Source organism: Zophobas morio, unplaced genomic scaffold (genome assembly GCF_036711695.1).
Source record: "Zophobas morio isolate AGI-343-1 ecotype UQ-CSIRO unplaced genomic scaffold, CSIRO_AGI_Zmor_V1 ptg000012l, whole genome shotgun sequence".
In the NCBI taxonomy this organism is placed as follows: domain Eukaryota; kingdom Metazoa; phylum Arthropoda; class Insecta; order Coleoptera; family Tenebrionidae; genus Zophobas; species Zophobas morio.
This window is the reverse complement of record NW_026972117.1, coordinates 12,233,711-12,260,002: the sequence shown is the minus strand read 5'-3', so window position 1 is coordinate 12,260,002 and position 26,292 is coordinate 12,233,711. Positions and strand designations below refer to the sequence as shown.

Here is a 26,292-nt window from a genome sequence, read left to right as displayed (position 1 = left end):
ACAATGTCCTGCGCCAGGACTATGACACGCGATTTAGTTCTTAGAAGACTTCTAATACGAAAAGTACACCGATTTAACTGCACTTTGTGCAAAAACTCCGAAAAACCTTCTCCCTTAGGTGCGAAAAACTCCATCCTTGACCACCGGCCGCTTTCAACTCCTGCACCCTTCTCCCTTTTTGCGCGTGGACAAAACCTCCGTCCCAATCAAGCCTGCACCTAGAAAAGACGCGGCCGCTTTTTACCTCTGTTTGGCTTGGTTTAGCATAACAAGGGTTCGCTCCTTGTCGAAGAGGAGCAGCAAGTAAAGCTGCTGCACAAACAGCAAATTCCGAAGACAAATGCAACACAAATACCGGCTTAACATATCTTGACGCAGCGCGTACGCTCTCTATTTCACATTCGAAGAGATGAGACGCTGACATATGTGTCGGCTGAATATAACCTCCTTTTTGCTGTCGCATTTATCCGGGGAAAAAGGCGAAATCAAATCATCGTTTCACACGTTGGTAATTCAAAACTCAATAAATAAAAGCGCGAAGTGACTTGTCAGTAGATTCGTCTTCTTTATGCAATTTCTGCGAGATATTTTTTTAGATGCTGAGAGCGTTCGAGGCACAAGATCACGATTTCGGGGAGTGCGACGTGGGTGCCTAATTCTCATTTTTACAAGTTACAATTTATTTCGACTTCGGTGTTTTTCAAGGTTCAAATTTAGGTCCTTTCTTGGTTTTATTGTATCTTAGTGATAGTCGTACGAGTACACAAAGTAAATTTAACAAAGTTAACCAGCAGACTTCTAAAATATTCAAGTAGATGTAAATTGTATGCCTTCATGCAGCTGCTAGGGCTTTAAAAACTGGAACTTTTATTAGAACGTCCGCCGTGAAAATTAATGTTCACTACAAAAGTTAAATTTGTTGCAACAAACATTAGCACTAACGGGACAATAAACAGGCCGTCGGAAAGCAGAAACGAGGATGATTTTGTAGCTGTTGTTTTGATTGTTTTTAATATTTAAAATTAACAAACGTGTAGTTAAACAAAGCCGGCCAATATCTGCAAGCTCTCCAAGTTTTACGAGATCCTTCATTTTATATTGCTACTAAACCGAGCTAAGTTTGTAGAAAACAACCCTAGTTTAGACCATGTACTCATGCAGCTGACGCGTTTTCATTAAAATATTATGCCACTAGAAACAGTTTGAATGACACCGGGACAAAAAACATAAAGCTGAAGCCATCTACGTAAAGCAATTTAGTCAAAATTCCATGCGAATCGTTATTCCAAGGCATGATTTTCACAAATTAGTTTCACAAGACAAGACGAGTTCTGAGAAAAAGTTTGGAAGTTTCACGTAAGTTGGAGCTACTTATAAATGTCAATACATCAGCGAATGAATAAATCTCTCTAAATTAAAAAAGTTCAACACTCGAGCTACTATTCTCCATTAATGCACGAATATTGAACTTTAACTATTAACGTTATTGTGTGTTCGGGGTGCAATATTAGCAGTAAGGGTGAATGGAGGCAATATAATGAACACCGTCGCTTCCGATGTTTACATGTAGCTTACCGCGGTTTCTACCTTGGTAGACAGGCAGTACACATCAATAGGCTATTACTGATAAATATCTGGTAATATCGCTGGAAATTGCTTTTGATTATTATAATAAAAAATTGCATTACGGTAGTAATAGGTGCATGGATTTTTCCTAAAAACACCCTTTATTACTTACAGTGGTACCCTTAAAAAACTGACCAAATTTAATTTCTGATTTACGTTAGAAACTACATAACAGAGCCTTTTCTGAGTGTGCAAAACTGCTGCCGATTTATTTTTTCATATTCATGTTATTGACTATCCTCAGAAAATACTACGATAAATTTGACCTCAGATGAATAAATTGTTTTCGGAGCGATTTAACGAACAATATTTTTTTCAATAAAGACGCGTTTGTCTCACTTATGTGATGAGATATGGTGAAAATAAGCACAGATTCGTAGTCTTGACAAAATTTACAACATAAATAACACATGATTAGATCGATTTGACCAATTTCAAATTTTTCTATAAAAATGGTGGAGGCGCCGGGAAAATAAATATTTAAAAAATATTTGTTTTGAAAATTTGTTAAGAAATTCGATAACATATTTTATATTCTAGAAAGAATGATCTATTTCTCTAAATGTCTTAAGCTCTAAACAAAATAGCAAGATTAATATGTATAAACTTGACCCAAAATGAATAAATTGTTTTCCGAACAACGGAACGAGTCGACGAACCATAATTTTTTTTTCATAAAAATGCCCTCGTGTCTCATAAGTGACGAGAACAACGGAAATAAGTACTCATTTGTAATTCTTAGAAAATTTCTGAAAAGAATGACACATTTTCAGACCAATTTCACCAACATAAAGAACTATTTGTTTGGTGGAATAAGTTAAATCAACCAACTTAAAATTTTTTTAATAAAAAATGCTGAAGTATTGAAAAAAATATTCTTTTCCTGATTTTTTACGAAATTACGATATGGGGTTTTACGTTCTAGAAAGTATCACCTATTGTTTCTAACAAAATAACAAAACAAATTCCAAGCAAGATGAATAAATTGTTTTCGGACCGATTTAATCAACGATAATTGTTTGCTTAAAGATGACTTTATCTCTCTTATGTGACGAAATGTGGCGACAATCAGCACAAATTCGTAATCTTAAGAACATTTCTGATCAGAGTGACATATTTTTATAACGATTTGACTAACTTAAAAATTTTTATATAAAAATTATGCAGACGCCTTCATAACAAATAATTTAAAAAATATTTATTTCAAGATTTCCTAGGAAATTGGGCACGAGTTTTTATATTCTACAAAAAATCACATATTTTTCTAAATGTCTAGTTTTTAATAAAATAGTAAAATATAAATTCAAATTTAATTTTTTTCGGAATGATTTGACAATCGCTAATTTTTTGGATAAAAATTGTTTGTCTCTGTTACGTAACGAGAAATGGCGAGAATAAGCACAGGTTGTTAGTCCTGAGAAAAATTCCGATAAAAGCGACACATTTTTAAACCGATTTGACCAACTTAAAATTTTTATATAAAATTGTAGAAATACAAATTATTTAGAAAATATTTCCTTCAAAATTTCTTAAGAGAATCGAAAAGAAGTATTGTATTCTAGAAAGAATCATTTATTTCTTTTAATATCTTGAGTTCTAAAAAAGATAGCAAGATTAACATAAATTTGAATCAAGATGAAAATTTCTAAAAGAATGACACATTTTCGGACCGATTTAACAACTTAAGATTTTTATATAAAATTGGAGGAGGCGCCGGGATAACAAATATTTTAAATTTAAAAAATTTGTTTTCGGAATGGTTTGTTTGTCCAACAATTATCTTTTGCATAAAGACGCCTTTATCTCTCTTATGTGAAAACATGACGTAACTAATCACAAATTCGTAATCCTGAGAAGCTTCTCGATAAGAGTGATACATTTTCCCATATTTTTATCCTCTACACTTCTCTACAATTTTACAATTTTTAAGCATATTTTTAGTTTCTTGTCATGAAAAGAAAACTACGTGCATATGTTACGAAAAAGAAGGCGAAATAAAACCCCGCCCACCCACCCTCGTCTCAATTGTGACGATTTTTTTATTTGTCGTAAGCCGAGAGGCGGAGCTTAATTACACAATGCTTATTTCACTACAAGAACATGTGAAACATATTTTAAGTATCATGCTGTTGAACGAAAACTATTTAATTCAGTAGAACTTGGGCTGTTAAAAAGAGAAAAAAGAAAACTAATAGTATTTTTTTATTATTTCAGAAAAAAAAATGTTAGCTGGGCGAGGCTAAATTTAACTTTTTTCGGTCTTTCATAAACAAGCAGTAGCCCCGCCCACCCACCCCCTCTTCATTCTAGTGATTACCCTAAATATTGTTTAGTGTTATTTTGACAAGTGATAGGCCCGCCCACCTACCCTCTATTTTTTCAGAGGGTGTTATTTGCTAAAATCAGTCTTATATTATCAGGTAGTATCTCCGCCCATCCACCGTATTCTCATGTTAACGATTTTATTTCTGTTCGTTAGTATAAAATCCACCTTTCATTCAAAAATACAATGAATCGCTAAAATGAAGGCGGAGTAAGTGGGCGGAGTTAATTGTATGTTTTTCTGTAAAGTGACAAGAAACCAATGGAATGTCGGATGTTAAAAAGAGAAAAAGAACGCTAATCGAATTTTTTTTGTTATACTATTTGCTATAAAATTGCATTTCATATTTCAGAAGAAGAAAAACGGGTGGGCGGGCGGGGCCATTGCTTGCCTTTAAAAGACTATAAAAAGTCAAACTTAGCCCCGCCCACCCACCCGTTTGTTCTTCTTCTGAAATAAGAAATGCAATTTTATTGGGCGGGGCTAAGTTTGAGTTTTCACAGTCTTTTATAGGCAAGCAATGGCCCCGCCCACCCACCCGCTCTTCATTCCTGTGACTACCCTAAATATTGTTCAGTCTTATTTTGACCAGTGATAAGCCCGCCCACTCGCCCTCTAGTTTTTAGAGGGTCTTATTTGTCAAAATCAGTCTTATCTTAGTAGATATTAGAATACCCACCCGCCCTATTCTCATTTTAACGCTTTTATTTCTGTTCATCAGTATAAAATCCACCTTTCATTCAGATACAATGAATCACTAAAATGAAGGCGGGGTAAGTGGGCGGAGTTAATTATATGTTCTTCTGTAAAGTGGCAAGAAACCAATAGAACGTGGGATGTTAAAAAGAAAAAAAAGAATGCTAATCGAATTTTTTTGTTATACTATTTGCTATAAAAATGCATTTCTTATTTCAGAAGAAAAAACCGGTGGGTGGGCGGGGCTAAGTTTCTTCTAACTTCTTACAGTCTTTTATTAGCAAGCGATGGCCCCGCCCACCCGCCCTATATTTTTTAGGGGGTGTTATTTGCCAAAATCAATGTTATATTAGCATGTACTATCCCCGCCCACCCGCCCTATTCTCATTTTAACGCTTTTATTTCTGTTCGTCAGTATAAAATCACTAAAATGAAGGCGGAGTAAGCGGGCGGAGTCAATTATATGTTCTTCTGCAAAGTGACAAGAAACCAATAGAACATGGGATGTTAAAAAGAGAAACAAAAACGATAATCGAATTTTTTTTGTCATACTATTTGCTATAAAAATGCATTTCTTAGTTCAGAAGAAGAAAAAAACGGGTGGGTGGGCGGGGCTAAGTTTCTTCTTACTTCTTACAGTCTTATAAGCAAGCAATGGCCCCGCCCACCCACCCCCTCTTCATTCTAGTGACTACCCTAATTATTTTTCAGCCTTATTTTGACAAGTGATAACCCCGCCCGCCTGCCCTATATTTTTTAGGGGGTGTTATTTGCCAAAATCAGTGTTATATTAGCATGTACTATCCCGGCCCACCCGCCTTATTCTCATTTTAACGATTTTATTTCTGTTCGTCAGTATAAAATCCACCTTTCATTCAGATACAATGAATCACAAAAATGAAGGCGGGATAAGTGGGCGGAGTTAATTATATGTTCTTCTGTAAAGTGACAAGAAACCAAAAGAACGTGGGATGTTAAAAAGAGAAAAAAGAACACTAATCTATTTTTTTCTTTGTTATAGTATTTGCTATAAAAATGCATTTCTTATTTCAGAAGAAGGAAAAAACGGACGGATGGGCGGAGCTAAGTTTAACTTCTTACAGTCTTTTAAAACCAAGCAATGGCCCCGTCCACCCACCCCCTCTTCATTCCAATGACTACCCTAAATATTGTTTAGCCTTATTTTGACCAGTGATAAGCCCGCCCACCCGCCCTCTAGTTTTTTAGAGGCTCTTATTTGCCAAAATCAGTCTTATATTAGTAGATACTAGCCCCACCCACCCGCCCTATTCTCATTTTAACGATTTTATTTCTGTTCATCAGTATAAAATCACGTTTCATTCAGATACAATGAATTACAAAAATGAAGGCGGGGTAAGTGGGCGGAGTTAATTATATGTTCTTCTGTAAAGTGACAAGAAACCAATAGAACGTAGACTGTTAAAAAGAAAAAAAGAATGCTAATCGAATTTTTTTTGTTATACTGTTTGCTATAAAATTGCATTTCTTATTTCAGAAGAGGAAAAAAACGGGTGGGTGGGCGGGGCTAAGTTTCTTATAACTTCTTACAGTCTTTTAAGCAAGCAATGGCCCCGCCCACCCGCCCTCTAGTTTTTTAGATTTTATTTGCCAAAATTAGTCTTATCGTAGTAGGTACTAACTCCGCCCACCCGTCCTATTCTCATTTTAACGATTTTATTCCTGTTCGTCAGTATAAAATCCACCTTTCATTCAGATGCAATGAATCACTAAGATGAAGGCGGGGTAAGTGGGCGGAGTTAATTATATGTTCTTCTGTAAAAGACAACAAACCAGTAGAACGTGTGACGTTAAAACGAGAAAAAAGAACGCTAATCGAATTTATTTCGTTATACCATTTGCTATAAAAATGCATTTCTTATTTCAGATTTTATAAGCAAGCAGTGGCCCCGCCCACCCACCCCCTCTTCATTCCAATGACTATCCTAAATATTGTTTAGTCTTATTTTGACAAGCGATAGGCCCACCCACCTGCCCTCTAGTTTTTTAGATCTTATTTGTCAAAATTAGTCTTATCTTAGTATGTACTAACTCCGCCCACCCGTCATATTCTCAGTTTAACGATTTTATTTCTGTTCGTCAGTATAAAATCCACCTTTTATTCAAATACAATGAATCACTAAAATGAAGGCAGGGTAATTGGGCGGAGTTAATTATATGTTCTTCTGTAAAGTGACAACAAACCAATAGAACGTAGGATGTTGAAAAGAGAAAAAAGAAGGCTACTCGATTTTTTTTCTTATTCTATTTGCTATAAAAATGCATGTCTCATTTCTCAAGAAGAAAAACAGGGTGGGTGGGCGGGGCTTAGTTTAACTTCTTACAGTCTTTCATAAGCAAGCAATGGCCCCGTCCACCGAGCCCTTCTTCATTATAGCGACTACTCTAAATATGGTTTACTCTTATCTTGGCAAGTGATAGTCCAGCCCATCCAGCTTCTAGTTTTTTAGAGGTTCTTATTTGCCAAAATCAGCCTTATCTTAGCAGGTACTAGCCCCGCCCACCAGACCTTTTCTCATTTTAACGATATTATTTCTGTTCATTAGTATAAAAGACACCTTTATTCAGATGCAATGAATCATTGCATCTGAATAAACTGAAAAAACTCCGCCCACTTATCGTGGGGGGAGTTAAATATATGTTCTTGTGTAAAGTGGCAAGAAACTAATAGGACTTGGGCTGTTAAAAAGAGAAAAAAGAAACTTAATTTTCTTTTTTTGTTATACTATTTACTATTAAAATATAACTATATAAGTCAAGAAAAAAAGTTGAAAAATTAAAACTACCCACCCGCCCCTACCTCAAATGTGACGAATTTTTCATTCGTTGTCAAAGCGTGGGGTGGAGCTTAACTGTAAAATCAATATATCCCGACAAAAATTTAGCCGTTTCGTAAAAAGAAGACTACATATTATATTCAGAAAAGAAGGCAAAATTTAGTCAACCTTTTGAATAAAATTGGTGGAGGCGCCGGGATAATCAATGAAAATATATTTTTCATGATTTTTTTACGAAATTTTGATAAGAGCTTTTATGTTCCAGAAAAATCAGTTATTTCTTCACACACCTTGAGGGAAATTTTGTATGTAAAAATGGCGAAGGTACTTTAAAAAAAAATTATCAGTGTCCTGAAAAAGTTTTGAAAGTGTACTATAACACATTTTCCCACCGATTTCACCAAATTAAAACATATTTTTTTGAAGAAATTTGATAAGAGGTTTTCTATTCTATAGAGAATCATAAAATTTTCTAAATAACTTTAGTTCTAAAGAAAATGGCAAAATAAACTCAAATATAAACCAATGTGAATTTTCGGAGCTATTGAACGAAGGATAATTTTTGAACGCGTTTGCGCCTGGGTAATATGACAAAATTTACGTTAAATATTTCATTTTAGTTTATAAAAAAAAAACATTCTTCATTACACTATTCAAAATTGATTAACTTTACGCATACATGTTTTTGGGAAAAATGCAAAAAAATTTTACAGTTTTTCTTAGAAACAATAAGAACTATTATTTTGGAATTTTGACACGTGTTAACGTTGTTCTAAACCCCCAAACCCTTAATCAGTATTTCTCTGTTCATCTCTTCCAAAAACTTGATGACGTCATCGGAAAATTAGCAGAGGAATTGTTACAATTTTGATTATTCCTCAAGAAGTATAGTATTTGCATTAGATGCATTAATAATATTTAATTATTGAGTGAATCGTTGTGTGTAGAATTTACGGTAAGTTCCATTTGAAAAACTCTAGACCTGTTTTTTCCTGTGTGTACAAACCTGCTGATTAAATTCTTCGTTTTGCGTCAGAGCACAAAAACTGCAACAAATTAAACGTGCATTGTTTTCAAAATTATTGACGTTGCTTCTGGTTCCATTTCATTTGTACTTAATGATCAAAGGCCTCGAAATGTTTCATTACTCTTCCGTTTACAAATAGTTCCACGTGATGTCTACTATTAATTAGTATTTGTTACGTTCATTTGTAAGTGTGTTAATTAAATTTGCTTGCCAAACGCCCCAGCATTTTGTTACAATCGTTGTTAATTTTCCTAAATAATCTAAGCGGATAAAGTTACTCCGGAGTGTCAACACTCTTGTTTAGATCCGAATTCTAATAACATCGTCTGAATGCCATTTAATGATACGGTTCTAATTATTATTCGCAATGTCAACTTCCGGGAGCAACACTCGTCCTAAACGGGCATTTACAATCTGAATATTTCACATTTCAGATTCTAAATCTCATTAAAGTTTCAGGTTCACTTAAAACAAACCAAACTTACGTCCAAATGAAATTGTCTTGTTTCGAAGAATGTGAACTGCTGAAACAATTATAAGCGGAAACTAGATCTTGCGTGGAACCCAAGATAGCTTCTTTATTTTTTAAAAAGTTTTGTGATAATTTTAGCTGCGGCCGAGATTTACAGCTGAGTTGAGTCGGAACTTATTAGGAATTAAAGAGTCTGTACTGGGTATTGGAATTGTACTCGGCTAAATTCAATTGAAACATTGATTTCGCGTTCCGTGAAGCTTTACGTCCCTTTCATCTAGACTAGAAACTTTTTGAATGAAGAAGTAAATTCGTGTGCTGCCATACCGTGTGTCAACTTCGCTCCGGCGCTTTGTGTAAAATAGTAATTATCCAATTATAGGCTATAATGCAGCGGAATAAGGGCACACAACAAAGTTAATGCTGGTTGAGGCGGTTGCCTGCAGTTAAACTAATGTGGCACTAAAGTAAATCAGGCAAATATAAGGTGCAGCATGTTGGTGGCAATTTATGGACGAAGGATTAAATGGGATGGTTTAATGGCTTTCGGAATTTCGCTCAGAAGTTTGTTTTTGTTGGAACAAAAAATCTTCGGATCAGACAAACGGCAAGATAAAAATTAATAAGTTCAATTTCTTTGCTTGTAGAACACTGACAAATTGGGCACGTGAGCTGCTTTCCGAGTTTCTTTGCGAGTAGTCTCGGAGTCTAGAAAATTAATGCGCCTTGTTTGGTTAATATTTTTTCAGGGCTTTCGCCAATTCGAGTTTATTTCCTCACGATTCTTTACAACTATTTATTGTAAACTGAAAGTTTACATACATATAGAATTTTAAACCTCTTGTAGTTTTAGGAGAAACAATAGTGTAATTAAAAAAAAATCTAGATACGAAAATACTAAAGGAAGCTTTTTCTTGCACGTACGATTTGTTGGGATGAACTAGAACGACTGTCCTGAAATTTATAGGTAAATCAGTCCTTTGAAACTGCATTTGTGATTTACATCTTTTCAGAGATTCTATCTGTTTCAGCTGAAACGCCACTCGTTCCTATAACAATATATTAACGTAAATTTGAAGTTTGACCTTTACTTCTAGTCCATTAGTTTTTTGTTAAAAGCCTGATTCAGCCGGATTTTGACGTTGGAGATTCAAGTATTCATGATAGTTCTAAATTTGCATTTAAAATTTTAACTGACGTCCATGTGCGGCTAATTTAATTAACTTTCCTAAAGCAGCTATATTTTAAATGTTTTGTGATAACCTTTCTAATTTTTAGTGTTTTGCATACATTTGCGGAATAAATTAAATTGTATTTTAAATTTGTTTGCTTTAATCAAATTCCGTCATCAATTATTATTATTATCATTATTATGTGGGGATAAACGAATCTATAAATAAACGTGATTCTAAATTTATGGTTATTATTTAATGGAAAATTACGTTTTATTACTGGTAAGAAATCAAATTCTTCTCTACGCACTATTGAAAAAAAACATTTCTATTATTTGGGTCGTATTATAGATCCAGCAATGAATGTTGATGCCGTTGAAGATTACATACATAGTGAACTTAATATTAGCTATACAAAATGTACTTTATTAAGATCTGATGAGCACTATAAATCTTTTAAACTAAAAATTTGTCAATCTGAATCTGACAATATTCTCAATGGTGATTCGTGGCCCAAAGGAGCGTTAGTCAGGAAATTCCTGCCATCAAAAACCAAAGCCGCGCCTCCTAGTATTGAAAATCAAGCTCCTAATGTTCCTTCCTCGCTATGTCAACAATCTAGTTCGAAGGCAATCCCATCTTTGAATAAATCCCCAAATTTTTTAAACTCAGAGGAGGTAACTCCAATACGTAAGAGAAATTAGCGTTTATTATCAAAACGTTCGCGGCCTCCGCACCAAGCTCAAAGATTGTTATTTGTCTTGTGCTTGTGAAAATTATGACGTTCTTGTGTTTGTCGAAACATGGTTGACTCCAGCTATTTCTGATTTAGAAGTGCTTGATGATAGGTACGTAGTGTTTCGTAATGACAGGAATTCTGGTAACAGTGTTAAAAAATCTGGAGGTGGTGTTATGATTGCGGTTAAAAGTTGTCTTGCACCGAGTGTATTAAGAATTACCGCCAATATTGAAGAGTTGTGGGTTTCTGTTCAACTTGTTAACAAAAGGTACATTTTTTGTGCTGTGTATTTTCCGCCAGAATCTAACATTGATGCTTATTCTATCCATGTACAAAATGTGAAAAAAAAATGTATATGACTACGCTGACTCCACTGTATTTATTTTAGGTGATTATAACTTATGTAATGTTAGGTGGATTCAGGACATTGACACTAATATGTATGTACCTGTCAATGTCAAGTCAGAAAAAGACTTCTTAATTTGTGATAAATTTTATTCCTTCGATCTGTCTCAATTTAACTATTTTGTCAATTGTTCTAATAATGTACTTGATCTTTGTTTTTCGAACTGTGATAACTTAATCATAAAGGGCTGTGTTGCATTAACCAAAGAAGACTTATTCCACCGTCCTTTTAAGTTTACTATTTACGACTGTGATATTTTTTTAGATGATTTCTGTGATACATATCTAGACTTTAAGAATGGTAGTTACAATGCAATCAATGAGTACTTGTTATCAGTTAACTGGAATTGTATTGATAATTGTTGTGATATTGATGTTGCTGTTTCTATTTTTTACACGCATTTATTTTATGCCTGTGATAGATTTGTTCCTCTTAAAAACAAATGTAAGAAGCGCTTTCCTGTGTGGTTTTCCCAGGAAGTCCGAAATTTAATTAATTTAAAGCGAGCTGCTCATAAGCGCTATAAAATCAGCAAACGCTTTGATGATTACTTAATTTTCTCCCAACTTAGAAATGATTGTAAAGCTGCTGTTAGTTTTGTTAAAAGTAAATCTAGCACATGCAGTAAGCTTCCTTTAAATATGATTTACGACAACATGCAAGTGTGTGGTGCTGAGAAAATCGTTGAGTGCTTTGCTACACATTTTTCCTCAGTATTTACTAGTAATAAGAACATCAATTTTGACAATATCAACTTTCATGTAGATCAACCTGTTGATTTAAACAATGTCGTAATTGAGAGCTCCTCCGTTCTCAGTGCGTTAGAAAGCCTTGAAAACAAAAACTGTTCAGGACCTGATGGACTCCCACAATCTTTTTTTAAGACATGCAGCAAATCTCTGGCTGATCCCCTTTGCCGATTATATAATCGATCTACTAATTCTGGCAAGTTTCCGACTATCTGGAAATCAGCATTTATCATTCCTATTTTTAAAACAGGTTTAAAGGTTGAAATAAAAAATTATAGACCTATAAGTTTGCTGTGTACTCCGTCAAAAATTTTTGAGAGCATTGTAACTGCTCAAATGTTTGAGAAATTTATTTTTTTCAAAACGATCAACTTTAACCAATCTTTTTACTTTTGTTAATTATATTTTCGATGCCTTTGAAAATAACTTAGATGTTCATGCTGTTTACACTGACTTTGGAAAGGCATTTGACACTGTCAATCATTTTATACTTTTAAAAAATATATATTTGTACGGACTTCGTGATCCTCTTCTGTCATGGCTTAAAACATATTTATTAGACCGTTATCAATGTGTACATTTGAACGGAGTCAGTTCAAATGAATATCTAGTTACTTCAGGTGTTCCGCAAGGTTCAGTCATTGGCCCACTTCTGTTCAATATCTTCATTAACGATATTGCTTCGAATATTACATCGGATACGCTTCTCTACGCTGATGACCTAAAATTGTTTAAGAGCATACGCACACTCACTGATACTGTTGTCCTACAATCCGATATAACTAAAATTGAAGAATGGTGCAATATGTCACTCAATTTAGATAAATGTCAGGTTATATGTTTTAGCAGGAAATTTGCTTCATCTCCGTGTTCTTATATTTTATGTGGTACTGCACTGTCTGTGGTCAATGAAATTAAAGATTTGGGTGTTTCACTAGATGCTAAGTTAAGTTTTCATTGTCACTATGATACAATAATTTCTAATGTTAGGTTGTGTTAAAAGGTGGTCTGATTTCAATGATATACGTGTATTAGTCATATTATTTAGTTCTCTCGTAAGATCCTTGTATTTGGTCACCGTTTTATTCTTCCCACATCAGGCGTTTTGAACAATTTTCTTAAATATTTAATATATAGGCTCGCTTTAAAAACATTATTTTAGAGAATACTCAGCTGGTTGCTAGTTATGTATCAATTAGTAGTTTAGAAAATCGTCGAATTTATCACAAATTGTGTTTTATCTTTAAGTTAGTAAATGGTTTAGTAGATGCGCCCGATTTATTATCTATGATTTATTTTAATATACCTGTTCAAACTGTCCGTTCCCCTTATGTGTTTTTTGTACCTTATCATCGAAGGAATTATGCGCTTCATTCTCGCTTGAGCAGTATGATTTTACTTGCTAACCAATACTGTAAGAACCTAGAATTTTTTGGTGTTTCATTTAATAGATTCAAGAGAGAATGCCGTAAATTGTTATTTGTATAATTTGTTTTTGTTTTTTTTAACTAATTATGTATTGCCTTTTTTTTGGCGTAATAAACTTATTATTATTTCCAAAAAGTCAGGAAAATTGGGTAAGGCACAGTCTCCACATGCCGTCAGGGCATAATTCTACATAACACCCCAACGAGGACGCTGTACCTAACTACACCAGCTGCAGCATTACGAGCTGGAATGGAATCGAGGCCACTGGATGGACTTGGAGGACTTGACCACGTCTCTCTGAATGTCACCGATGAGATCGTGGACACCGTCATTGTGTCGACACCCACAGCCCCCATACCGACGTCGACCATCGGGTGCGTGGTGATAAATTCGGCTGCAGAGAAATAGCTGACCTGGAACCTTCTGCTATCCAGGCCTAATGTGGCCACGCCCGTGATTTCGAGACCGGCGATGTGGGCACCATTTCCATGGGGAGTCGCCACTAGCGCTACGGGTGCCGTTCCGTGTCAAGCCTCCAGGTGCCCTGTGATGACCCGCCGCCACGTTGGAACTTATTCCTACCGCCCCGTTGTTCCCCTAGACAAACCAACCGCCGAAGAGAAGCCTCTTGTGCCACGACCGGTACCGATACTGCCCTGTCTGAGTCGCCAGTCGGTCCAGTCGTGCTATGCACACCCGCGGGACACCCGGCGGGATGGAGTGGACCTGGTGCGCAAAAGCCGTACCCAGGACGTTTCTGGAGCATTTTTCCGCCGGACAAGATGCTCAGCGTGCTGCCGGAAATGCTCACGGATAAGGCGTTGGAATGGTACCGAAACAACCGAGCTCTCTGGTACCCCTGGGATGACTTCGTCGAAGAGTTCCCCGGAACCGTGCGGCTGTCTACAGGTGCCACCTTCAAGACCGCAACTTCTGTCAAATGTTGGAGATGTGGAGAAACTGAGAAACCGTTGAACACGCGTCGTTTTTCGTCTCCGCTAGCCCCCCCTGGCCCCCCTTTCCGTCCCAGCGCGATTTTGTTCCAAGGTCCAAGAGGAGCCCGTCCTGAAGGAAGTCGCCGTCCTGCAGGAAACGACCGTCCTGGACGTTTTATTCTTTCTGTCTTTTGTTGTTAACCGAATTGTTATTTGTTTTTCTTAAATTTAGCCGTGGATTATTTTAGCTGTGTAACTGGTGGCAGGGAATAAAAACTGGATTTATTATTAATTTTCCCCTGTTTTATTTTATCTCCTGTTTCCGCGGCCGCTCATTTGACCATCTGGAGATACGTGTCTGGCTCCCGAGCATCCCAGAGGCGTGAAGGTTACCTCATAAGCCTGGTTGCTAAAAAGCATTAAAAAAATTTAAAAAAAATATAAAAAAAAACAAAAAAAATATTAAAAAAACAAAAAAATATATATAAAAAAACCAAAAAAAAAAAAATTAACAAAAATATATAAAAAAAAAATTACAAAATTTTTAAAAATAAAGTTTGTATTTGTAAATAGGAAAACTGCATACTACGTCTACAAATGTAAAAATCCTTACCGGTTTAGAGCAGGCGCGACAGAACAGAGTTTCCTCTTGAAGAATACGTTCAGGAAAAGGTTTAATCCGTAAATTAATTTGAGTTATCTTCGACATATTGACACACCTGTATCGCTTCAAATGCTTTCAAAGCAAACTCGCGATGAAAAACAAGAGGATAACGTCCCATCGACCACCATAAAACCTACCATTAATTAATAAACTTCTTAAGTAACGAACAAAACTATTGAGAATGAACGGTATTTCCAAAGTAATTAGGGCCCGAAGTTACCTGGAAGAATGGCTTAAGACGCAATGGTTTCTCCAAAGTACCATAAAACCCAAACCTTTACTAGTTATTTGAAGCTCAGGACAATATTTGCAATATGATTAATGAAATTTCGTCTTTCTAAATAAATGCCGATAGAATGACAATCTTTTTTTTTCAAATTGGCACAAAAACTGATAAAAATGCAAAATATGCACTCGTTGCGTGAAATATGCAGCAGAAAGCAAATATATGCAAATATGCAATTTTTTTATAGCTGTATTCATTTTTATTTAGCATGATTCGTTCACATATTAAATATCAAGACTTATATGCATAAAATAACGGATATGCAAATTTCATAAAATCCGCTCTCTATTCATTATACTTTATTTACCCACACCACATCACTTTTCATTCAAAGGTATTATGTTACGAAAACGCATGTGTTTATATTTTGTCCTTACAGGGTTTATTTAAAAAAATACTGTAATGATGTCATCAAGCCACCAACGACACATATGGAAATGAGAGACCTACTTGTTCATACTCTAGGATTAATGCAACAACTTAGAAAACATGGAATTAGTCATTCGCCAATTGGACTCTAGCTTATGACAATGAAGTAAAAATAACAAATTCGCAACTTTGACCAGAGCCGGACTCCCTCACTTCCAAACGCGTAAATCCGCCCCATAACCCCTTATTAGTTAGTACCTCACCCAAAACCCAAAGGCACGTTTTGTAAACACGTCGCTTAGTTAAATTGTTAATTAAACGTTACACGGGGTGGAACTGCGCGTTCAATTTATCGAATAACATGAGTCATCCCCAAGCACAACTTTAATTCCACCCCTGCACTTATTAATGTTTTTGAGATCAAAGAAGGAGCGCAGAATGATGTCGAGTAGAAAGCAACTCCCGCTTTCGATTTTTCTTCCTGACCTAATCCTCCTCACCTTCCTGTTCCTTTAAACTCGCATTTTTCGTAATTTATTTTTACGGCTGCATGCACGTAATATCGGCCTTAAGACTTTCGCAAAACTGAAATATAAGTTGTAAAACTGTAAGTAAACACTTTGGAATGCTAGTAACTTCTCATATGCGGGGAATGTGCATGTTCGTGCTTTTTAAATCAAAATGAATTGGCTGGGTATGTTTTTGAATAAAAGACAAAATATTATTTATAATGCAGGTAGAACACTTTTGAAGTTGAAATGTTAATTAAAATTGTAAAACGAATGACCGTGACGTCATATCTCATTTCACTGTGTTGCAACAGAATAATTAGGACTCGCATATGAGGACACGAGGCTGCATTTTACCAAGATAATGTTTCGTTGTTCGCTAACTTTGTCAAAGTTGCATCGTAATAGAAAACAGCTTTTGTCGGAGGTTATGAAACGACGCTGCCATGAATTATTATACAAAATGATTATTTTGTGTAACATTGTTAGCTATGCAGCCACCATCATTTTGGACCAAGAAACGTGTAAATAAGTTTTAAAATAATTAAATAAATAATTTTATTAAAAAGCTAATTTCTGATATTACTTGTTCTTTGTATGTCTAAAATTTTATTGTTTTGAAACGGTTCAGACGTAATTGTGCAAATAAATTGGTCTTGTTTGCATCTAATTTTAAATTTAAATACTTTCTCGTAACTTCGACTTGATTTGATAATGCTCTGTCTGTATGTATAAATCGTGAGAGTCTACAATTCGTTGTTGATCTAACATAAAACGTGATTACTTACTAGAATTGTTTATCATTGAATTTAGATCGCTTTCCGTATAATTAAGTGTTCATCAGATACGTGACAAATTATTTTTCGATACTAAATAAATAAATTGTAGAGTTTAGGTTTCATAATTTTATCAAGTCGAAACAACGGTTACAGGGTTCCACTAAAGAAATAATTTAGCAGGATTTCAGCCCGAAACTATCTACAATTAGCCAAACTACGACCTGGCAGAGGCCGCTCAAATAGAGGATGTTTCGATTAGCCCATTAGAAATTATGGCGTCCTTCCGGACGCCCGGAACATTTTCTATGGGGTTTTATTCGTGCTGTGGGAAATAGCCCGAGCTCAGTTGCATTAAACCGGAGTAAGTAGCAGTTACCAGTTTGCTGCTCAATATTCATGGACCATAGTTAATGATATTCTAATTACCACCTAAATTAATGGGGTTAGGGCAGTCATATTTTAGGAGCGGGGACACTCCCTGCGACTATTGCTCTGTGGGGCCCCGTTCGTATTATTTTTTCAAAATAGCGTGATTTTTCTGCAAATGAAGCCATTTATTTTATGCGGTTACGTGCATCCATGGCGATGACGCCAACTTCCGCTCTTAAAATGTACGGCTCATTTATGATATGATTAAACTCGGAATGAAGTACTTTTAATAGGTTTAACGTGATGGGCTCTATTAATTACTTTAAACCCTCAGATACCGTCTAGTACAAAGGACTCTAGTGATGAGACGAGTTTCATTATAGAGAACGTTCCGGCGTGGATCATGTATGCGGCGTAATTCAATGAGGGCTACATTTTGATGGATTCTAATCAAAAATGTTTGCAATTTTAAGCGGATTATTGGAAATTAAAAATTTTCTAATTCTATTGCACGCTCGATTTTTCGTGTTGTAAAAGGAATTGCGTCACTCGATATAACACCGCAATGACCGCAAGTGCAGAGAATTGCGGCTCTCTGTGTGATTCACTCGTCGTAGAAGGAAACGCGTCACTCTACTTATTGTTAATACCATAAAGTACTAAAATTAACAATGTAAAAATGTTAGCAAAATTTTTCTTAATGATTATCGTTTTGCAAAAGTCTAAGACTATCTCAATATTTTTTACTTTTCTAAAAAAGTGTACCTGACAATTTATCTGATTTATAAGAGTGGTTTGTCTTAAGTCTTAAAAGTTTAACTAGGTAAATGTCCGCTATGCATACAGTATTTCATACCGGTCCTGTAAATGGAATGGTAGTTGCAAATGAATATTTATTTGTTATTTATTTATTTGTTTGTTCATTTATATTTATTTAAATATTAAATTATGCAATTTGTTGTACTGTGTATTGAATTATGTTAAAAATGACACATTAAAAATTTCTGGACAATACGTGTTGATGAGCCGACGACAAAACGTAAGCCTTTGACGGTCCTCATTCAAGAATTTTGAAAGAATGTGGAATTTTTTTTGGAATTTTCGAAGAAATGGAGCCAAAAATAACTTCTACAAGTCGAAATTTACAAAAAAATGTCTTTCGATAATTTTCAAAGGATGCTTGATTAACGTTAAAAATGTAATTCAACCGTCATTAAAAATTTTCCTATTTCATTTTATTAGTTCTTGAAAAATTGTTGGAATTTTTGAAGAAATGAAGCCGAAAATAGCTTTAACAAGTCGAAATCTACAAGAAAATGTTTTTAAGCAATGTTCAAAGGATGTTTGTTAAACGGTCAAAAAGTCATTTCAACGAACATTGAAAAATTGAGTTTGTTCAACAATTCCCTAAAAATTCTGAGAAATACATTTTGATGAAATTTTCAAAAATTTTGTTTGAAACTGGAATTTTTGAAATATCTTGAAAACTGTCCCTTTTAATTTTATCGATTCTAGAAAAAATGTTGGAACTTCGGTCAAAACTTCTGTTCAACGGTCATTGAAAAATTGAAAGTGTTGACCAGTTGTCTGATAAACGTAAAAAAAATCTGGGACAGAGATTTTGGTGATCTGATTCTAAAAGCCTAAAGCGTTGACGGTCCTCAACCAAGATTTTCAACAATTTGATTTGGAAATGATTTTTTTAATGTCTCGAAAATTGTGGATTTAATTTTATCGATTCTGAAAATTTTTGAAATTGGATAAACGGTTAAAACTGCTGCTATCGCGTACAAAAATATTGTCTATACTCAGAAGTGAGGGCTATTAGACTACTCCGCCTCATCACTACGGGTTCCCATAATCAATTTAAACACTTGAACAATAGTCAAAATTCCCTGGTTTGATTACAGAAAATTTTGAAATCGAAGCGTGAATTTTTGGGGATAGATAGACACAATATTATTGATTATTATTAGTTTTTATTACGAAAAAAATAAATAGATATTTAATATTTTTCTTTTGCTATGTGTAGTTCTAACTAAATATATTTATATACTTTTTATTGGCACAATTTTTTATTTTCTTATTTGTATCTACGCAACTTATTAAAACATTCACTAATAAACCATTTGCTAAAATAAGATCTATGAACTAATTGTGTTTCGGGGTAATTTTCGAAGGATGCTCGAAAAGCGGTGAAAAAATTTATAATAAAATTAACTAAAAATCCTCAAAAAATTCTGAAAAATACGTGTTGATGAACTGACGGGAAAACATAAGGCTTTGATAGTCCCGGTTCAAAATTTTCCAGAAATTCGCTCTGAAAATATATTTTTTTAAATATCCAGAATATTATCCGTTTTCGTTTTACCGATTTCGGAAAATTTTTTTGAATTTTCGAAAAAATGAAGCCGATAATGATTTATACAAGTCGAAATCTACAAAAAATGTCTTTAGAAAATTTTCAAATGATGCTCGATAAACGTCAAGAATTTAAGTCAACGGTCATTAAAATAAAAATAAGAATTTCGAAAAGTTTCCTAATAATCGCCAAAAAATTCTGGAAAATACGTTCGGACGAGCTGATTCGAATAACGGTCGTGTTGGTGGTCCCAGGTCAATTTTTTCAAAAATTCATTTTGAAATTCTATATCTCGAAAATTGGCTTTTCACATTTTATCGATTCTGGAAAAAATACTGAAATTTTCGATGAAATTTAATCGAATATGCCTACCTTCGACACGTCTAAATCTACAAGAAAATGTCTTCAAATAATTTTCAAAAGGTCTTCTATAAACGGTCAAAAATTCAGTCCAAGAGTCATTGAAAAATCGAGATTGTTGAAAAGTTGTCCAAAAATTTATAACAAATCTGAGACAGATTTTGGTGATTTTTTCAAAAACTTGATTTGGATTTTTTAAAGTTTAATGATTTTCCGTTGTTATATAAATATACTTTTTGCAAATATGTTTTTTTACTTTTTGTTGGTACAAATCTTTTTTTTGTACTTCTTTATATCTACGCAACTTATTAAAACATTCATTAATAAACCATTTACTAACGTAAGATCAATGAAGTAATTGTGTCTCTGGGTAATTTTCGAAGGGTGGTCGAAAAAGGGGTAAAAAAATTTAACTTTTGACAAGTTGAGATTTTTGAAAACTTAACTCAAAAAATTCTGGACAATACGTGTTGATAAGCGCCGACAGCAAAACACAAGGCGCTAATGGTCCCAGTTTAAGATTTTCGAAAAATTTGCTTTGAAAATATATTTTTTTAAATATCTGGAAAATTATCCGTTTTCATTTTACCAATTCTGGAAAATTTTAGGTAATTTTTGAAGAAATAAAGCTGAAAATAATTTGTACAAATCGAAATCTGCAAAAAAGTATGTTTCGGTAACTTTCAAAGGATACTCGATAAACGTCAAAAATTTAATTCAACGGTCATTAAAAAATTGAGTTTTTTGAAAAGTTTTCTAATAATCGCCAAAATATTCTGGGAAATACCTTCAGACAAGCTAACAACGGAAAGTGTTAATGGTCCCAGATCAATGGTTTCAAAAACTCGATTTGAAAATGATTTTTTTTAAATATATATGTATTTTCAAAATTGGTCTTTTTCATTGGAATTTTCAACGAAATGAAGCCGAAAATAACACTGCGAGTTTCCATAATCAATATAAACACCTAAATAGAATAAAGTGGACAAGGATCAAAATTTCCTGGTTTGATTACAGAAAATTTTGAATTTGAAACGAAAACTTTTTGAGATATTTTAAACCAAAGAGTAGGCTGATTTTTTAACAACAATGAATATTTATTTAATAAATTTATTAAATAATTACAGGTACATTTTAGATGGGAAGTAGTTTTTCACATAGCTCGTCCCAGAATATTTTATGTATTTTTACCCACTTCGCAAAAAACTCAAAATTTCAGTATAAAAAAAAATTGAATTAGCTAGTCAAGATTTATATTGTAGAACTTTTTGTGCATTCTAAATCAACTCTCAACGAAGCCCAAATTTTCAGTATGAAATTTGTAACCTTTTTTGTGATTTTGGAAATTATCCAAAAATATTTTTTGTTGATTTCGACCTGTAAAATTCATTTTTTGCAACATTTTATGGAAATTCCAACTACTTCTTCAGATTCACCAAAATTAAATATGGTCGTTTTTGTAATATAGATATGTATTTTAGATTGTGATGTATCAGAATTGTTTGTGTATTTTTTACCCATTTGGCAAAAAGCTCAAATTTTCAGTGTAACATTTTGACTTTATTCTGAGTACTTTTGCTATTTACCCAAACACATTTTCGTTGATTTCGACTTGAGAAGGCATTTTCCATACCATTTTTTTAAGATTCTACCCAATTCCAGAACCGTCAAGATGAAATACGTTTGGAATTTTTCAGAATATTGTGTTTGATGCAGGAAATTTCGAAAAGTTTACTCTTAAACTACTTTCAGGAGCTTAAAACATGAAAAAAGCTCCGGTTTGATGTCTAATGAGAGGTATAAGTTTTGATATTCGTATAGAAGGCAATAACGACGAACCTTAAAACTTTAAACAGTTTGCCTAAACATCTTTTCTCCCCCATTAGCGACGCCACACGCCCTCCCCCAGTCGAAAGGCCTCCGGCCAGAAAGTGAGACATCATAAAGTACAAAGTAAACATTTTCCGAAATTCAATAACCTCCATACGCGAGCTAATATTCATTTTTGGTTCATAATAAAAGTTTAATGGCGGCTCTTTCATGTCGAAATGAAGCACGGCTTGGGGGCGGCGGGCCGCAGCCGCCTCGATCCACGGAACCTTGGAAATCCCCGTAGCGCGCGTCTTGGTCCCATTACAGGATGTAGACTTTGATTATTCTAGCCGTAATTGCGGCCGCTTTGTCCTTTGAGAGTCGGCCTATTGTCCATCGGCGGCGGCGGCGCTCGCTCTCTCTCTCCTCTATTGGGGCGGCATTCGAGCGACCGGCGGCGGTGCGTTTTTTCACTCCATTTCCCGGCCAGGAAGGGATTTTTCCAGAAACTTTCAATTGTCTACTTCTTACGGCCATTGGCCGGGCTCAATAGGAATATTACGTATTAAGTGTACCTTGCCGAAGTCGGCCATCAAAAATTTCAGCCCGGAAACCGCCCAATTGCGACGCTCTTTTGTGTAATACGCTTTTCAGAGAGATTCGAGACTTCTATTATGTTATATGATTACATGGTAAGAATACATTTTGGCGGAATTATCTTGGTATTATGGGGGGAAATGTGCCGGGGAAAAACGCACAGGGACTAATGGGCGCAATTCGCTCTCGATAGCGCAGGCGATAACTGTAAACATATTTCTTTGTAATGAAAAATTTTGCTCTAAGTGAATTCTTGCAGACAACACGTAATGCTCGCAAGTGCCAATTTGGGTTTTATGAGGCTCTACAAGACAGTAATAAAACCGTTCTGTCAAACACGCTATAAATTATAAATCAAACTCTTTAAAAACAATGTTTTTGCTTCATTTCTAGCTGTCCGTTCGAGCTAGCCAACTTTATTCTTGGTCAAAAGCGGCAATCGCGGTTGTTCTCCTTTGCGAGCTTCCGAAACGGCCCAACATTTATATTTCAGCTCCTCGCAAGAGCTTCTGCTTGATCTGGCCTCCTCTCGACCCGCATTATTAATTTACCATCATTTTTATTTTACGAGCGTTTATTAGGCCCCACTTTATCGCTTTATAAATTCGGTCAGTCCCGGCTAAATCACGTTGTAAAAGCGGCAATGAAAATATGGGCCCCGGAATAAAACGTTCAATTTAAGCCGCAGCACTCAAAAATTTTTAGCCCTATATTACGAAATTACTGCATTACAGTCCTTTGAAACATTGAGTAGGTATAAGAGCGTCTGAATTTTTAACTCACTACCATGTTTATGGGAAGTGGTGGCGGCGAGGTGTTTGTGAGAATACAGATGTCGACCGGGGGCGGCTCGCAGAAAAGCGGACGCTTTGGGGGAGTGTCTAATCGAGAATCCTTGTTTCTGACAACCCTACTTCAACCTTAAGTATATATCGATACTTAGAGAGTACTTTCAATTCATTACGGCTCCACCTTCGCCATTGACTTTGTGTTTCCCCGGCGGAGGGCGAGTCTTTGTTCGATTATTAACCGCCAAGCACACGTCTAATCACGGATGAGAGGGTCCCCGGAGGTGCGTTTATTGTCTGATTTTTGCCCTTAGAGCCTCGAGATCCTTCTATATTACCAGAGTATCCAGACTCGAAATCGTTTCAACATTTTTAAAACATGATAAGGAACTGGTTATTTGTGAAAAAAGCTCATTTCTCAGACTTGATTAAAATTTGATGTGTAATCGAATTGTGTTACTCTGACAAGTCTTTAAGTTATTTTGACATGATTTCCATAGAAATAGGATCTACTTCAAACGGTGAGTAAATGTGGCGACTGCCTCAGGTGCATTTCTGTGAAGTGGTGTAAAATATCTAAGGCAAGCAAGATCGCTGAGTCGAATGTTCACAGATTTTATGGTGTAGTTGGTAAAACGTTAACCACAATTTATCTGATCATCCCCCACCAACAATTTAATGACGTCGGCTCGAAATTTGCATGCTAAATGCTATTTGAATTTTGTAAAATAGTTACAATTTTTTCTGTAAATAATTTTTTTCAAGAGATATTGTGACTGCGCTTGTTGTTGAGTTAATGTTAGAATCGAATATTTATAAACAAAAAAGTATACTTCAAGTGATATATTTTTGAAATTTCTATTTGTATTTCCCCAGTGTAAGCTAACGAACAATTATAATCGAATTCTTCAGGCAATTGATTATTTTCATGTTTTAAAATTTTATATATTTCTATCGAGTTTTCCCAACTTTTCAACTTTTCGCTTTTTCAATTTCTCAATTTTTCAATTTCCGATTTCTCAATTTTTTGATATTTCAGTGTTGGGATATTTCTCAATTCTTCAAATTTTCGATTTCTCGAATTTGTCGGTTTTCGATTTCTCAATTTTCCAATGTTTTAGTTTCACGATTTTAGGATTTTTCAATTTTTCGAGTTCTTTGTAATCGAGTTTTCAGGTCTTCGGCCTTTCGATGTTACGAATTTTTAATTTTTCGATTTGTCAGTTTATCGATTAATCGATTTTCTGATTTTTCTCTTTTTCGATTAAAAAACTTTCGATGTTTCGGTTTATTGACATTTTAATTTCTCGATTTTTCAACTTTTCAGCTTTTCAATTCTTCAATTTTTTGATTTGTCAGGTTTTGGATTTATCGAGTTATCGATTGTTTAGATTTTCAATTTTACGACTTAAACTTTCCGAATTCTCAATTTTTGGATGTTTCTGTTTTAGAGTTTTTCGATTTTTCAATTTTGGGAGTTTTCAATATTTCGATTCTTCGATGTTTCCATTACTCAATTTTTCGGTATTTCAGGGTAAGGATTTCATTTTTGATTATTAAAATTTTCAATTTCTGGATTTTTCATTTTTTGATTTAACAATTTTTCGATTTTTCACTTTTTGGGGTTTCAAAGTTTTTGACTTTTTAAATTTTCGATTTTTCGGTTTCTCAATTTTTTTATTAACCGATTTTTTGTTCTTTCGACTTTTCGTAAACTCGGTATTGCGACCTTTCGATTTTTCAGTTTTTCATTCAATTTTTAGACTTTTCGGGATTTTGACTTTACAAAGTTTAGTTTTCATAAGTTTTTGATTTTTCGCTTGCATTTTTAGACTTTTCGATTTTTCGACTGTCGATGTTTCAGTTTTGGAATTTTTCAATTTCTCGGTTTATCACTTTTTAGATTCAAAAACTTTCAAATTATTGATGTTTCGATTGTTCGAGCTGTCGATTTTTCGACGTTTTGGTATTGAGACTTTTCAGGTTTTCAGTTCAATTTTTCTCGATTTTCCAATTTCTTGTAATTTCAGTTTTGGGACCTTTCAATATATCGATTAAATTTAGTTTTATTATTTTCCAATTTCTCGACTTTGCGACATTTTGACATTTCAATTTTTTTATTTTCCCCTTTCTCGATTTCAACAGTTTCAATGTTTCGATTTCCCTATTTTTTGATTTTTCAGTTTTTCAATTCTTCAATTTTTGTATTTGTGATTCCTCGATTTTTTAAATTTTTGATTTTAAGTCTTCGACTTTTACACCTTTCGATTTATCGATTTTTCAACTTTTCTATTTCTCAAATTTTGGTTGTTTCCATTTTAGTATTTTTAAATTTTTCGATGAAATTTTTCTTCGATTTTACATTTTTATGAATTGTGAATATTTCGATTCTTCGATGTTTCCATTACTCATTTTTTCGGTATTTCCGGGTTAGGATTTCATTTTTTGATTAATAAAATTTTCAGTTTCTCCATGTTTTCATTGTTAATTGTTTCGATTTCACGATTTATCAAATTTTCGACTTATTAATTTTTCGTTTTTTCAATTTTTGACGTTTCAAAGTTTTTGACTTTCCTAAATTTGCGATTTTTCGGGTTCTCAATTTCTTAATTAATCGAATTTTTGTCTTTTCCACTTTCCTTAGACACGATTTTGCGACCTTTCGGTTTTTGCGTTTTTCAGTTCTTCAATTTTTCGATTTTTCAGGATTTTTATTTTACAAATTTTTGATTTTTTAAGTGTTTGATTTTTCGACTTGCATTTCTAGATATTTCCAACTCTCAATTTTTCGATTTTTCGGTATTGGGATTTATTATTTATTTATTATTCTTGAATATTTAGATTTTTCGTTTTTTAGATTTTTGATTTTCCTATTTTGATTCTTTATTTTTACGATATTCTAATTTTTTCAATTTCTAAATTTTTGATTTTCTCGATTTCTCGATTTTTCAGTTCCTAGATATTTTGTTTTTGACTTTTTCGAATTTTAGATTTTCGTTCGATTTTTT

General features: G+C 34.3%; 2 protein-coding genes across 6 annotated transcripts in view; both read left to right on the top strand.

Annotated features, from left to right (window-relative positions):
- The window catches only part of LOC135127782 (limbic system-associated membrane protein), an 829,211-nt gene that overhangs the window by 355,269 nt on the left and 447,650 nt on the right, over positions 1-26,292 (top strand). The gene's annotated exons all lie outside the window — the stretch shown is intronic.
- Positions 13,692-14,796, top strand: LOC135128328 (uncharacterized). Its single transcript, XM_064055237.1, has 2 exons — positions 13,692-13,828; positions 13,889-14,796. Exons 1-2 carry the CDS (start codon positions 13,704-13,706, stop codon positions 14,427-14,429), a joined length of 666 nt encoding a protein of 221 aa, XP_063911307.1. The 5' UTR covers positions 13,692-13,703; the 3' UTR covers positions 14,430-14,796.

What these genes read in the sequence shown, in the direction of transcription:
- LOC135128328 (XM_064055237.1), top strand. Translation starts at nt 13,704, where the DNA reads ATGGAATCGAGGCCACTGGATGGACTTGGAGGACTTGACCACGTCTCT. An exon ending in ATACCGACGTCGACCATCGG is followed by an intron (nt 13,829 to 13,888) that starts GTGCGTGGTGAT and finishes TCTGCTATCCAG; the next exon opens with GCCTAATGTGGCCACGCCCG.